General features: G+C 37.9%; 1 protein-coding gene across 6 annotated transcripts in view; it reads right to left on the bottom strand.

Moving 5' to 3' along the window:
* The window catches only part of SH3KBP1 (SH3 domain containing kinase binding protein 1), a 223,252-nt gene that overhangs the window by 27,328 nt on the left and 181,923 nt on the right, over positions 1 to 14,001 (bottom strand). For all 6 annotated transcript variants that reach the window (XM_069874104.1, XM_069874125.1, XM_069874111.1 and 3 more), the window contains 2 exons: positions 7,908 to 8,009; positions 3,829 to 3,880 (listed from right to left, as the gene is read on the bottom strand). In XM_069874104.1, coding sequence (XP_069730205.1) covers positions 3,829 to 3,880; positions 7,908 to 8,009 — 154 coding nt within the window. The remainder of the gene's footprint in view (positions 1 to 3,828; positions 3,881 to 7,907; positions 8,010 to 14,001) is intronic.

Below are 14,001 nucleotides of genomic sequence, written 5' to 3'. Positions count from 1 at the left end.
CAAGCTAACAAGCCAGTATGTTAAGGCCATACAAGACTTAATTCTGCAATTTCTTACCCGTTTTAAATTCTCCTACTTTTAAAGTGTCTTGCTAAAAGCTGAACATAAATCTAGTCTCAAGTATTTGCTTACACCATAATGACAAAAAAAGCAATTGGGTATTTATGTTTTCACGGTCAAGTTCATACTTTCCAAAGAGAGCACCGCAAAAGAATGGGCACTTTCAGATCATCCCATGAAAAAATTAAAATTCAATAACTACAGATCTTTAAATGTGGACAGATATTTAAACTTTATAGTCCTTTACCATTGTAGGCATACTTAACTGAAGAAGAATTCAACAGTGCAGAGATTCATTAGGAATAAATCAATTTGCCATTTCTGCCAAGAGAATACTTATAATATAGATTAACACACAGGGCATATTCTACAATAAGTTAGACATCCCTTTTTTCACCTCTAGTACCAGCTGTCCACTTCCACATATTAGAAGGATGACAATAACAGTACTGAGAGTATTCTGCGTGACTATTTTAATTGACAGCTTCTGGCCTGGAGGTGTAAGCCTCTGACTTCTGCCCTCGTACTAGAGACCCTTACATACTGACTTCTGCTGCTATAAGGAATATGGGAACACGTGGCACCAACATCGGGAAGATTTCGCGAAAATTTCCTGGCACATGCAAGATTCAATCTTCTAGTCCCTATATTATATGAAATTTTTTACTGGATATTGGTTCCACTGCATTGGCTAACTACTAGGTGCTAATGCCATTTCAACTTAGCAGTGTTGAAAACTGCTTTGGGTAACAGTATTTCAATTACAGTAGACAATATCCAAGAAAAGCAAAGGAGGCAGGGCAGGAAACACAAGGCAATTTTTTACTTCAATCTATTTTATTACATGCAGATCTCGAGTACTTTTACATTTTCTGAATGTGCTGTCAAAACACTTCTGCAGCTGGTTCCTAGAAATCAGTACTCATCAGTGAAAACTGCTCATCAAAGGTGATCACCGGCCATTGTTTCTTTCTATAACTGTGCCGTTAGACAGACATATGCTTATCATTCATCATGTCAATAAATAATACTGAATTACCATTTATCAGTTAGACTCAATAATCTTAAGGGTCTTTTTCATCCTAAATAATTCTGTGATTCTATGGAAAATTCTCCAGAGAGGAGAAACTGTTGCTAGAAACCAATTAAAGTCTTTCTACACTGAAGTCATGCAAAGCACAAGTCAACATGTTGATAATCTTGCGCATACTAGAAAATAAAAGAGACGCAAGTCTATATACCTAACTGCAGTAAGATTAATAGTCATCATTAACACACAGAGAGACACTCTCAGGCCATCTCTAAAACAATGACCCTACAAACATTCAGGAGCTCCTTGGCTCAGGTGTACACGCTACTTGGGCTGTGACCACCAAACTAATCAGTACCCAGGCAAACAGCACAATCCCGCCTTAGATGACAGAAGGTCACCTGCAAGGAAACTGTGAATTCCACACCAGCTCCCAGAGGGTCTCAACAGAGTGTTCCCATCCTCCAGCCTAGATGCAGGTGATTTGCCTTCTGAGTTTCAATGACTACGTAAAGGACTCACGCTCCTAACTTTGGTTCTCCAGTTTTCACTTTACTTTGTAAAGTAGCTCAGTACAGAAGGCCCTGGCAGTCTACTCCTGTGCAGAATCTGGAAAACCAGCCAAACTTCTAGCTATATTATAATATAAACTTGATACCTCTATTATATATGTGCCACTTGTACTACAAAGACCAGTTCTAATTCTCTGCTACGATTTTATGCAACAGAAGATAGTGATATTTAATTATTTAGGCTGCAAATGACAGTTCTCAATTTGTTCATCACACTATGGCTAGTTAAATATACAGAAACATTACTGGAAATTGCCACCTACAATCAACAGTAAGGCCTGACATGGCAATGTGGTAAAATACAGTGTTATCTCACTAATGTGAAAACTAAAGTGAAAATTTTTCAAAGTAGAGGATGTCAGGGTGGTAATGAACCTAAGATGACTTTCTCCTCTAAATACATATGAGAAGAAACTCTTGTGCACAATCAGCTAGGACTTGCCAAAGACTGAGTAAGAAAGCAAAGAACAGCAATAGCCTTGGCATTGCCATAGACTTAGATGACCTCAAATAAATTCCCTGCATCCTTTATGCATCCAATTTTCCTTCTGAAAACGGGTACGTTATACAGCTATGGTGATACAGCTAATGCGTTGGATGCAAACAAGTACAAATATGTTAAAAGTATTATTCTCTAATTATAGAAGTACAAATTGAAAGAAACACAATGTCTTATAGAGCTTTTCCAAAACACGTCAGGCTGCTAACATCAGCTGTCACTAAGGCACTTTTAGTATGCAACCACCACTAGATGGCGAAGTTATACTGTTCTCTCTGGACACTTGTTACTCACTGACCCTAAAATCCAACCTGTGTGTTTAAGAGTCTCAAGACAGAGTGGAACAAGCCATGGGCATCAATAAGCAAACCAAATATTTATCATCATGATTCTGTAGTCAAAGAACTGCTTGACAAGTACAATCTAGTCAAATTATAACCTATTGATTCACAGTAAGATGTACACAGGTGTAACTTGTTCTTCCATTAACAGATCAAGACCAGAACAGAGAGGGAAATGTACTTTTTAAAGTACTGAATGCAGGAACATACCACAGGGACAAGAAAAATAATCTGGCTAAATTGGACATGTTTGTTTTATCTTCTTAACGTGCACCAGCAGTGGGGGAAGTGGCAGGGCTGCTTCAGAATTTTAACAAACTAACTGGAGTTAAGGGATTAAAGAATTCCAGCCATAGTTATGTTTCCATCACAACTGCAATACAAATGAAAACTCTGAGAGCATCTAGTGCCTTGTGATTTGTGATTTTACATGAATGGAACAGGAACTTGGTTTCTGTGGTCTGAACTGTCAGGTGTGTAGATAATTCAATTGTTTCTAAGTTTCATGGAAAAAAGTATCATGCAACCATTTTTGAAAATTTGTATTAAGAGATCATTTTAAAACTACAAATAAAAGTGGTTTTAGCCCTCAGTATTTATACACTATTCAGTCTAGCATATTCCAAAATCAGCTATGCCAGCATCCATCTGCTGAAAAACATAGTCAGCCCCTTAACACATTTGCAACACCGTTGGCTACACAACCGGATTCACGATAACTCCTTTAAGTTTTACACTTATGGCTATAAAGCATTGAAAACCAAGAGTCTAAATATGGCATAGAACCTAGAGACAGACAGCTGGCTATAGCATTCATGCAGATCTGTAAGATTTAGATTGCAACTCAGATGGGGCCACTGTATTACAGCCAAGTTCTCCAACACTATCTCATAGATATGCAAAAATCCTCTTTATCTCTAGAATGAATGAGATCCATAGGTGTAAAGTGAATGCAGTTTCTTCCTGCAGGTATTATTACACTTCAGCATATTGGGTCTACACACAGTCAACTTCAGTCAAAGAATGGAACTGAAGAACTTTTGAAAACTGAAGTATCACACTCGCTCCAAATGAACATGTTTAAGTGGCAAAATGTATTATTTTAAAATGGTGCAGATGGCTGCCTGCAATACATTTAAAAAGCACACCACAGTCTTTCATGGTAGTCATCTTTTTGCAATTTGATTCTGACATATTAGTTGTTCTCTTAGACACCTCCTGCTTATCAATTTTAACACAGATGATTTATATATAAGTGTGAATACACTTAATTTACACTGATATGTGCTCACTGACATGCGCTGTACAAAACTAGCTACACCTTACCTGATCCTTGTTTGATGACAGGAGCTGATGGAGGTGGTGGTTTCTTCGGTCTCTAAAATTTAATAACAGAAGAAAACAAATTGCTTCAAAATGCCTGTAAGTCTCATTCATACAAAGGCTGGAGTTAATCACACATTGCTTAACATTAATAATTACAAGACTTGAGACTACAGATCTGTCACATACTTCCCTGAAATAACTTCATTAAAATGAATTTGAAGAGAGAAAATAGCATTGACAAATAAAATCACATTTTTCTACTTTTGCAGCTGAAACACCCTCCTGAGGAGAAAAAAAAAGTCCAGTTTCTGTGCCTTATGATTAGAGAAAAACATGACCATTGGTTTACTGAAGAAACCTATTTAATTAAAACTTAATCTTATAAATATTCCAACCAATTTTAGAAAAAAAAAACCACAAAAACCAGCTAGGTGTGGCAAAACCTGAAGTGTGTTTTTTCTGACTCATAAATGGGGCAAAAATGCAGAACAGTGGAAATGCTGCAAATGTTAAATTTTATTCACTCACTATGATACATTTTCAGCTCCAATTGTGAAAGACAGTTATCAGAGTTGTTGATGTTTGGTGAAAAGAAACAAATTATTCCAATCAATCTGTATTTTTACTTTTCCTTTCTCTGTTACGACCTTCCTCCTAACAGATCTGTAATGTTGTGGCTGAGAAAATTAGTGCCAGGACCATTTATCTTCACCTGCAGGCTAGACAAGGAGTATCTTTCCTTCTGTGTCAATGTGTATGTGCACATCCCACCCAATAATGGCATTCAGCATATCAAGGTCTGACACAAAAAAACCCAAGACTAATCCTGTAGTTTGTGAACCAAGATTGGGAGGGAAGAGAGAAAGAGATCGTTATAGAACGTGTTCTAACCTGTCACAGTGAGACAAGGCTCAACTTAATTGCTTCACTCAGTATAGCTGGACACGTGTTCAAATACAGATATTTTCTTGCCCTCAGTCGGAAAATGTTGGTGTGCAAGAGAGAACAGCAACTTAACATCAAGTTTCTTGTGAAACTGAAGAAATCCGCAACAGAAACTCCTCAATTATTGACTGAGGCTTACAGTGGAGAGATCCCAAAGATCAAATCAGTGATCAAAGGAACCCATTTTTTGTCAGCAGAAGCAAAACCGACAGAGATCCACAACAGTCTTTCAGAAAATCATCTGCAGAATTGCTTTGAACTTTGGCAGCATCATATGCAGCTGTGTGCCAACTCAGAATGGAACTATTTGGAAGGTGATCATAGCTGATTTTCTTAATTTGTTAAATAAAAAGAGTTACAGAAACAGACTCAGTTTTTTTGTGTCCAATCTCATATATCTTGGAACGAATACAAAAACAAAGGGAGCACCAAGTCAGGTCAAATGACATACCTTATCTCTCACTCTTTAAAAAAAAAAAAAAAAGAAAAATACTGAGAATAAAAGTAAAAATTAATTATTGTTTTCTTCATATGTCCATCTTTTTTTTCTGAGAATTATCTTATTTCCTTTGCTACAGATTGATCACAATCACTGTCACTACGCTGCTGGAGTACTGCATGCAATTCTGGAGTCCTAAGCATAGGAAAAATATGGATCTGTTAGAGCAAGTCCAGAGGAGGGTCACGAAGATGATCAGAGGGCTGGAGCACCTCCCATGTGAGGACATCGGCTGAGAGAGTTGTGCTTGTTTAGCCTAGAGAAGAGAAGGCTCTGGGGAGACAACAGCCTTCCACCTGAAGGGGGTCTATAAGAAAGCTGGGGAGGGACTTTTTACATGGTCATGTAGTGATATGACAAAGAGGAATGGCTTTAAATTGGAAGGGAGAAGATCATATATTAGGAAGAAATTTTTAACTGTGAGGGTGGTGAGGCAGGGTTGCCCAGGGAAGCTGTGGATGCCCCATCCCTGGAGGTGTTCAAGGCCAGGGTGGATGGGGCTTTCAGTGTCCTAATCTAGTGCAAGGTGCCCCTGCCCTTGGCAGAGGGGGTTGAACTGGATGATCTCTAAGGCCATTTCCAACCCAAACCATTCTGTGATTCTACGAAGAGCAGATGAATAAGTGAGATTAACTAGAAATCCCACTCCTGATTAAAACTAAAATACTAGAAGATAAATACAAAGGAGAAAGAATCCTATGGTTTGTTAGACAAAGGAGAAAGGATCCTATGGTTTGTTAGACAAAGTGGCTTTAACTGGAAACTGATGAAGGAAATATATTGTTTCAAAAAGGCAGACAAAGACCAGAAAGGAGGTAGTGTGAAGGAGCTTTAACACTGCTGAGGGAAACATGGAGAAGAATGAAGTAATTACAAGGGTGTGTGGCTGCATGAGATAAATGAGACTGTGATGGAGGCAGATTTGAAGTGAAGCCAATAGAAAGGAAACCAGGATTAGTTGGACAAGAAGAGAACAAAACTACAGAACAGGGATAAAGGGTGAAGGGAGAGGGAAATAAGCTGCATAAAGAAACTGGGTGTAGGAATAGAAAGTAAATACAGATGGAGATTTAGACTTAGGTGGTGAGCTCAGGGGAAAATCCTGTAATTGAGAGCACCTGAGAGGTGGAGACCAAGAGCAGGCAGTGAATAGAAAAGGCCTGGGACAAATAGCCATGTGCGGAAAAGATTCAGAATTGGAAAACTGGGGACTGAACATGGAGGCAGGAAAAGATCCCAAGCTTTTGTTCAACAACAGAAGAACTACTGCAACAAATACTTCCAGACCATGGGACGGAATCCAAGGTTTCTGGATCACATCAGAAAATACCTGACAAAAGCACTGGAAAAGTCCTTCTCTGTTAGCAATGAGACAGACAGTCTATTGTCCTACCAGTTACTTATTCATGTGGCCAAATCTGTGCCATTTTAAAAATTAATAGAATTTTATTCTTCACATTTATAGCAAACGTAACTGCAATTTCTAAGTGTCCAAATATTTAATTTATTCTACAAGTTATTGCACTCTAAAGAAGAAAAGACTTAAAGACATACAATTTATAAGTGTAAGAAGACTGAAAAACTTTCACCACAAAGAAAATGGATGGGATAAAGATTCTTTTCTTCTACAATAGGCTCGTTTTGCCTTAAGGTTTATGATTTCTGCCTCTTCTGGAAATCACCTTCTTTTATTACTGTGCCTAAAGCCAGGATATCCACTCTGCTATGGAACTGTGTTTTCATCTTCCACAGGCTTTGCTGCTCTTCTACTTTCATTTTCAATAATTATCATGTTAGCCTCTGTGAGTTGTTTAATAGGTGCTTTATTAAGCTTTCCAAGTTATTTAATTTTTGCCTCTGGCATCCAATTTTATTGCCAAAGATTGAAGCTGAGTGTTAGTAAGTCTCAGTATCATCACAGAAGGCTTGCACTGTCACTGTGAAATACTCATCAAAAGCCTGATTGCAACCTTGTAATATCCCACTGATGACTGAAAAGGTTTCTAAAAATGGAGTGGACTTTTCAGGGAACTAGTCTATTGCTTTCTTCCAGAAAGCTGCAAGAATGCTAAATATTGTTTGACAAATAACAACAGCATCTCTTTCAAACACATAGAAACAAAAAAAACCATTCTGCATACATTTTCAACCTTCTTTAATAAATCTGAGAGGGGTAAAGAAACGTATCTGCTTTCACCCTTTTCATTCTGGAAGAGTGCTTGACTGCTGGCAATCAGCGTGCGGGTGGTATGCTAACTTTTCATATTAAACCACAGGAACAATGGAGAAGAGTTAACAATTCTGGTCATCATTGCATCACCTGGCTCAGCAAATTACCCTGGGGCCTCCAGTTCCTCTCTCTCTCAAACTTGGGATGCAGGACTGAGAACTTTCAGAACAACATAGTGGAGACGCACTGACTGGATGGGCCAATCAAACCCCTCAAACGAACTCCATAATATGACTTGGAGTGCCACATGTTCTCTTCACAGATGCTTTGTAACTCAGAAATTTGTTTCCTTTAATATTTGTTATTAAGCTAGAAGTAAAAATTTATCAAAATAACATATCTGAAAGAGAATTTCTTTCAGCTCCGCTTTCATTCTGCATTATAAAATGAAAATGAATCGCTTACCTCTTTTTCAAAATCAGAAGGAAGAAGCTTTACAAAGTTATCTGGAAACACACCTCGTCTGCCATTGAGTTCTCCTTCCCACCAACCCACATCAATACAATCCTACAAAATAGTAAAATAAAATGAAAACCACAATGTGCATGTGCGCTGGAACAGATTTATGTTCTGAAGTGCTCTTTTGCATAATGTCCTGCCTTTTTGCTAGCACATGACAATTTACTAGAGTGCCAGGTTAACAGGGTAATCTACCAGATAAAAAATTCAGTAATTGCTTCACATTACATTATTACATGGAACAGCTAGGAAAAAACAATAAGCATTCTGTAAGAGCTCAAGAGCAAACTAAAAGCAAAACACTATTTTACCATTTGATCTATTAAACCAGTAAGCATTTTGAGCATGCATGATATTACTTCTCTCAGACTTCATTTTCCAAAAAGATAGTAACTTAATTAAACATCTTATACCCCTGGAGGTAAAAAAGCTCCTTTATTTCCCATACTTTCAAAAAAAAAAAACCCCAAAACCTTGACATATTAGAATTACTTCTGAGGTTAATAAATTTCATCGCGGTCCAATTAAGAAGGCATTATATATCCGATCACTATCAAGCATCACCTTTTTCTGCAGCATTTTTAAGCAGCATAATGCAGTGAGTGTAGCAAAACAAAGTACAGCTAAACGTTCACAATAGGTAAAATTCTATATCAGTGAGTCTAAATCACGAAAAAAATTAACTAGTATAGCTATTTTCCTAATGAATAATATTAGTAACAGAAGCCAAAACCATTTTCAATTGTTCTTTGAGCCCTGGATAGTAAGCTCCACGTTCATTTATTTTTGTGTTTACTAAAGAGAACTCTTCAGCTGTCATTTTCTACATTGTTCTTCTCTGAAAGCTGTAGCTGAATCAATTCAGCTGTTTTCCAAAACACAATTATGGAAAGTCACCCATTGTCTGATAAGTCTTAAAACCATTTCAGCCAATTTTAGCACTTGGCTCAGCACCAGGCTGGCCAACCTTTCTGTCTTCTTGAGCAGTAGTCCTGTGGCTCAGAGCCATGCAATAAATATTATGCACCTGAGACATGAGGGAAAGGGAAATCCTATAAGCAGTGCATGGATTGGACGTGACAAAAGCTAACCAGGGATCCCCTTATTCTGTGACAGCCAGGGCTAAAGAGGGTTGGGTTTAAAGCTGAGATTCCACATCATCTGGCAATATCAGCCTTAATCAGCATCACTCCTCCCACAGCTACAGATCAGGATTCACCAAACCATCTGCTCCTACCAGGTACATCCACCTGCCCTGGTAGGAGAGCTGCACTGGAACTCCTCAAAGAGTTCAACGTGTTGGATGTTCTTATTCTAATATTTCTAATCCAACCCTGTGAAAACTCTCACAGATTTAATGAAACACTTCAGCTTTTCAAAAATCACATTTCACCGCTATTCAGAAGAGACAGCTTGAAATTTAGCAGCTGTGTTCTCTGAATGCATTTGGTACTGATGTAGTTCTAACAGTTCTAGCTTGTGACATGGTCATTCTTCCAGGCTGGCCTGTAGTAAGGATTTTCCATCACTCACTGCTGCAGCAACTGAGTGGTTCTTCCCCTGTAGGCTGTGGAAAAAACATTAACATGTACAAAGCTGGTTCAGTACAATCACCTGTCTCTTCTTGCTTTTCATTAAAGTAAGAGACAACAAAAAAGCTGTGCATCCGGAATACCTTCTGATCCAAGGAGGATCAGAGGGTTATGGACAGAATAAAACCAGGCAAGAGTGGGCAGGTAGTTTAAGAAAAAGAAAGAGGCAACAACACACACTAAATAATTGCACAGGTTTTCAGAGAGCAAAAAGCTAGAAAAATAAGACAGAAGCAAACAGAACAAGCCAAATTTTACAGCCTCATATACACTATGAGGCAACATCCCTCCAGAAACAGCACTGGATCAAGAGGTCTAGGTTCTTAACATTCTTTTGGTGTGAGAAAATAGGTTTAAAAACACCAGGTGCAAGTGCATGCCTTAACACCGTTTATCGACATGATTTTGCTGTGAAATCATACTTCTCCTGCAGTATGTGTAAAAGGGTTAAAAATGTCACATGCTCACATCAGTCACTGTTGTAGTCGTGTATAGGAGAATGGATATATTCATAAATATTCATTAAGAAACATTAAATATTCATTAAGAGACAGAATTGATTTTTTTTTTCAAGGTAAGTATCCAAAAAGAGTGAAGACTTTAAAATACAGCCCCTCTGTTTTTCATCTGCCTAGGAACAATCATAGCACACCCACACACCCTAGAAAAGTTTTTACGATAAACATTTACAAATGTTTACAAATGTTTACACACTATGAAGATACAGAAGGAAAAAAGTAAGAGGAAATTAGTATTTCTTTGTCTAGAAGAAGTAAACAGCAGTTTAAATAGGGGAGAGGATCCACTGAAAGAAATGTAAATGGGCAATAAAAGATTGCATGATAGTACATGTATGCAAAATAGCCTAACATTGTTACATTTCCACGAAATCATTTCTTTCAGCTGCTACAGGGATGACAGAAGAATGCAAGTTAACTTAATGAGGTGTACTTAATACCAAGAGAAGTCTGAAAATTATTTTTCATGACTGTGCTTCTTGGTATTTTTCTGGAAGTTACAGTGCATAAACACTAGATGATATTTGAGAGAAAACAGACTAGCACTAAAGAAGACTATTGTTTTCATGTTTTTGTAGTTACTTTTCTGTTCTAGGCTTTTTATTTAGTTCACCTCATGTCCTGAGATAGAGTTATGTGCTAACTCAATACACAAGCTAAACAGTCTGCTTTCTTCCATCATGTCTGTTTTGGGCAAGTATTTTTTTTTCCCTTCATATCTCAATATTTTACTGTGACGTAATGTGCTCCTGACCTACAAACGCAGGCACTGAACAATCCCTTCATTCTCTTTCTGGTTGCTTTCTCCCGCGCTCGGTCTGTGTTTTCCTCCCACATTCTCCCTTCTCTTTAGCAGAGTGGCCTTCACAAAGGACACTTACCTGTACTAGTCTAGTACAGGTCAGTGTACTAGACTTTCCTAGGAATTATTTAAGAGGTATTTACTGGCTCTGTTAGACTGCCTGGTCTTTGTTAGTGAACAGGGCTAATTCTTGCATAGATGATGTTTTCAAAATATCCACTGAGGGAATACAGGGCTCAGTGAAGGACTGAGATAATCAGCTAGTCATGCATGGCACGGGCAGGCACTGCGCAGGATTTTACTCTTACTGCAGAGCCAGTATCCCTCATTCCTGATGTGAAGGCGCCCTCCCACTTGGCTCTATCTACTTACATAGCCTAGTAATCAGTGCACTCAACTGTTCCGTCACATGGCATGTTTTATAATGCCTTCCACCCCTATGCCGCTAATCTGAAATTGCCAAAACATTTATGACCCAATTTAGATTATGAAAAATATTAAGAATAATTCAAGCATCCAAAGATTAAAAGCTTGTGCTTCAACTGACAGCAGAGCTTAGTGCTAGTTAATAATGCTGACTAAACAACACACGACACCGCACATATTCTTCTTTTAGTCAAAACCACAAATCTTATATTTACTTCTTAGTTTTATTAACACACATGAATTTCTATTCAATGCTTTTTTCAAACCTCGTTTGTTTTCACGAAGATGCTGTTTGTGCTACATGTTCATTATTCCAAAACAGCTGCAGGTTTGCTTTTTTCTCCTCCCCAGCTTGTCACTCCAGTTTATGCAGCCAATCACCATCCTGGATTTTCAAACAGTAAATAAACCTTTAGGCTGTTTCTCTTTAATTTTCTTATTCGCTTTATTAGGCAGAGGAGGCTTCTGTACCACTGAGCAAAAGGATAGAAAGAGATCTCAAAAATTAAAAGCTACAGATGAGATCTAGTGAAGAATCTCAGTGGTGGTGCCCTCCTGCTACTCGCAACTGCAGGTTCGCTGTTCCTCAGGCAACCTCTGGAAGCCCATGTACGATGCTGGCAGCAGATATGTGTTCATCACAAGACAGACCACCAAAAAGGACCCCTGAGTTACAGCTGCACAAGCAGTCTCAAGTACTAATAAATGACAGAGCTACAAAGCACAATCAAGGCAACATGATTAAAACAATGTGGTTGCCTGTGAACACTGAGTGAAAGTTGCTCCAATGCTTTCAGATCCCACCAGCCATGCAATCCCAATCATACCGTCTTTTTTAATATATCTTCACATGCTCAAGGTCAGCAAAATGGCTGTAATGTCAAAATGCAGATTTTAGACAAAAGCTGTCAAGCTATTACAATCCATTATCAATAATCCAAAATTTATTAACAATCCAAGTGGATCTCTGCTTTATCTCCATGTTACCCTGCCAGACTCATAACAACGTAAACAGGCAAGAACCAGATGCTGAAATATCTCAAAATTTTATGAAAAAATGTATTGCAGTTACTAAAAGCACATCTTAGTTTAATTTAAGAAAAAAAAGGGGAAAAATATTTATAAAACTGAAAAGTAAGACATGGCAAGAAAGTAGAAATTGCTTTTGACAGATACTAGAGTTCACACAAGACAGGTGGTAGCTGGGACAACATTTAGTGACTGTGAAAAACAGCTCTTACCAAAGCCTGACTCACAGACTAATCAATCAAATATCTTGGAGAAACCCACTGCTGGTTCAAATTGCCAAGCCTGTTTTCATTGTTCAGGCAGAGGCAGATTCATTAAATTCATGAAAGAGAAAACAAAAATCTATATGGAAATTTTAGCATTTTCTCATTGAAACACAAATCTTGGTTTTATCCTCATTTCCATTCACGTTGCTTTGTTCCAAAATCTTGTCTCTGATGAATTTAATTCAAATGACTTTTTAGAGAATGAAGTAAAGATAGAGAGGAGAGGCAAAATTAATGAAGGACTGAAAAGCTCTATGGCAGAATCAACATCCATTCTAATTCCAAGCTCAGCAAATCCTAAATGGGTGATAATAAACTCTATACTGGATTTATTAGCAACACTCATTTTATGACAAAAGAAGAAATGGTAAAGAAATGGCCAAAGCATAATGGTGAGAAAGGCAGAGGTGTTGAGGAATTTTTGAGGAGGAATTTATATTTTACAGGAGATAAATATTACACAAAACATAAGGTATTAAAATGTTAATCTGAGCTGGAATTCTTATGTAAGTCAGAAAAACATCCTAAGACTAAAGGGTAAAAGTTGGAGAAATAGCAACTACCAGAAAAGCAGAATATAAGTAGCTTTTGTCAACAGGTTACCCACAATTTTAAGGGTATACACAGATGAACTAAAAAACATGAGTCCTCTTCTTGACATGAAGAGGGAGTCAGCTATCCTTCATGTAATAAGAAGTGAGACATGCAAGCTGTGAAGAAAATTGTAAGAAGGAATCACGTGGAGAAAACAGACCTTTTATTTTTTTCCAGAAAGGAATATTAAAAAAACCCAAAAAAACAGAAAAGAAGAAAACAAAATAAAAACCCGAAACAAACAATAAGACAAGAAAGATAAGAATACAGCGGCAGGCTGAAATTTATATCCATGGTGACTTAAAAGAGTAGGGACAGAGTGGGGGGAAGAGAAAGATGCAAGGCTGGAGAAATCACACAAAAACCATGCAAAGTTATTTTTGCATAGAGGGCTAAAAGAGGCAAAGAATGTTTCCATTTGGACACCAGATTTTTCATACTGTTGCTCAATACAAGTGAAATATAGTGAAATACATAAGTAGGGTTGACAGCATAGGATCATGGCTTAATCTTCATTTAGCAGCCCCATTGATCCTGTATTAATTCCCTTACTAGCTGTGAAAAGCCATAAAACACTGGAGTTGTGCTTCTTCCTCTTCTGGGTGCAAGAATCATGACATTACTTGGTCTCTTGTTGCACACAGTATGCTATATTACAGGTTTGCTTAGCAGCAAAACTACTGCTCTTGTATTAGAATAAACACTGTGCCGTTCCTTCCCTTGGTGCTCTCAATCCAAATGCAGAAGCCAGTGGTGACTGAACAAGACGCCCCACCATAAGGCGCCTTATATGACGTAGTCTTACAAATACTT

The sequence above is a fragment of the Phaenicophaeus curvirostris genome, chromosome 1 (genome assembly GCF_032191515.1).
Source record: "Phaenicophaeus curvirostris isolate KB17595 chromosome 1, BPBGC_Pcur_1.0, whole genome shotgun sequence".
Classification (NCBI taxonomy): Eukaryota; Metazoa; Chordata; class Aves; order Cuculiformes; family Cuculidae; genus Phaenicophaeus; species Phaenicophaeus curvirostris.
Note: the sequence above shows the minus strand (reverse complement) of the source record. Positions and strands in the feature narration are given on the sequence as shown.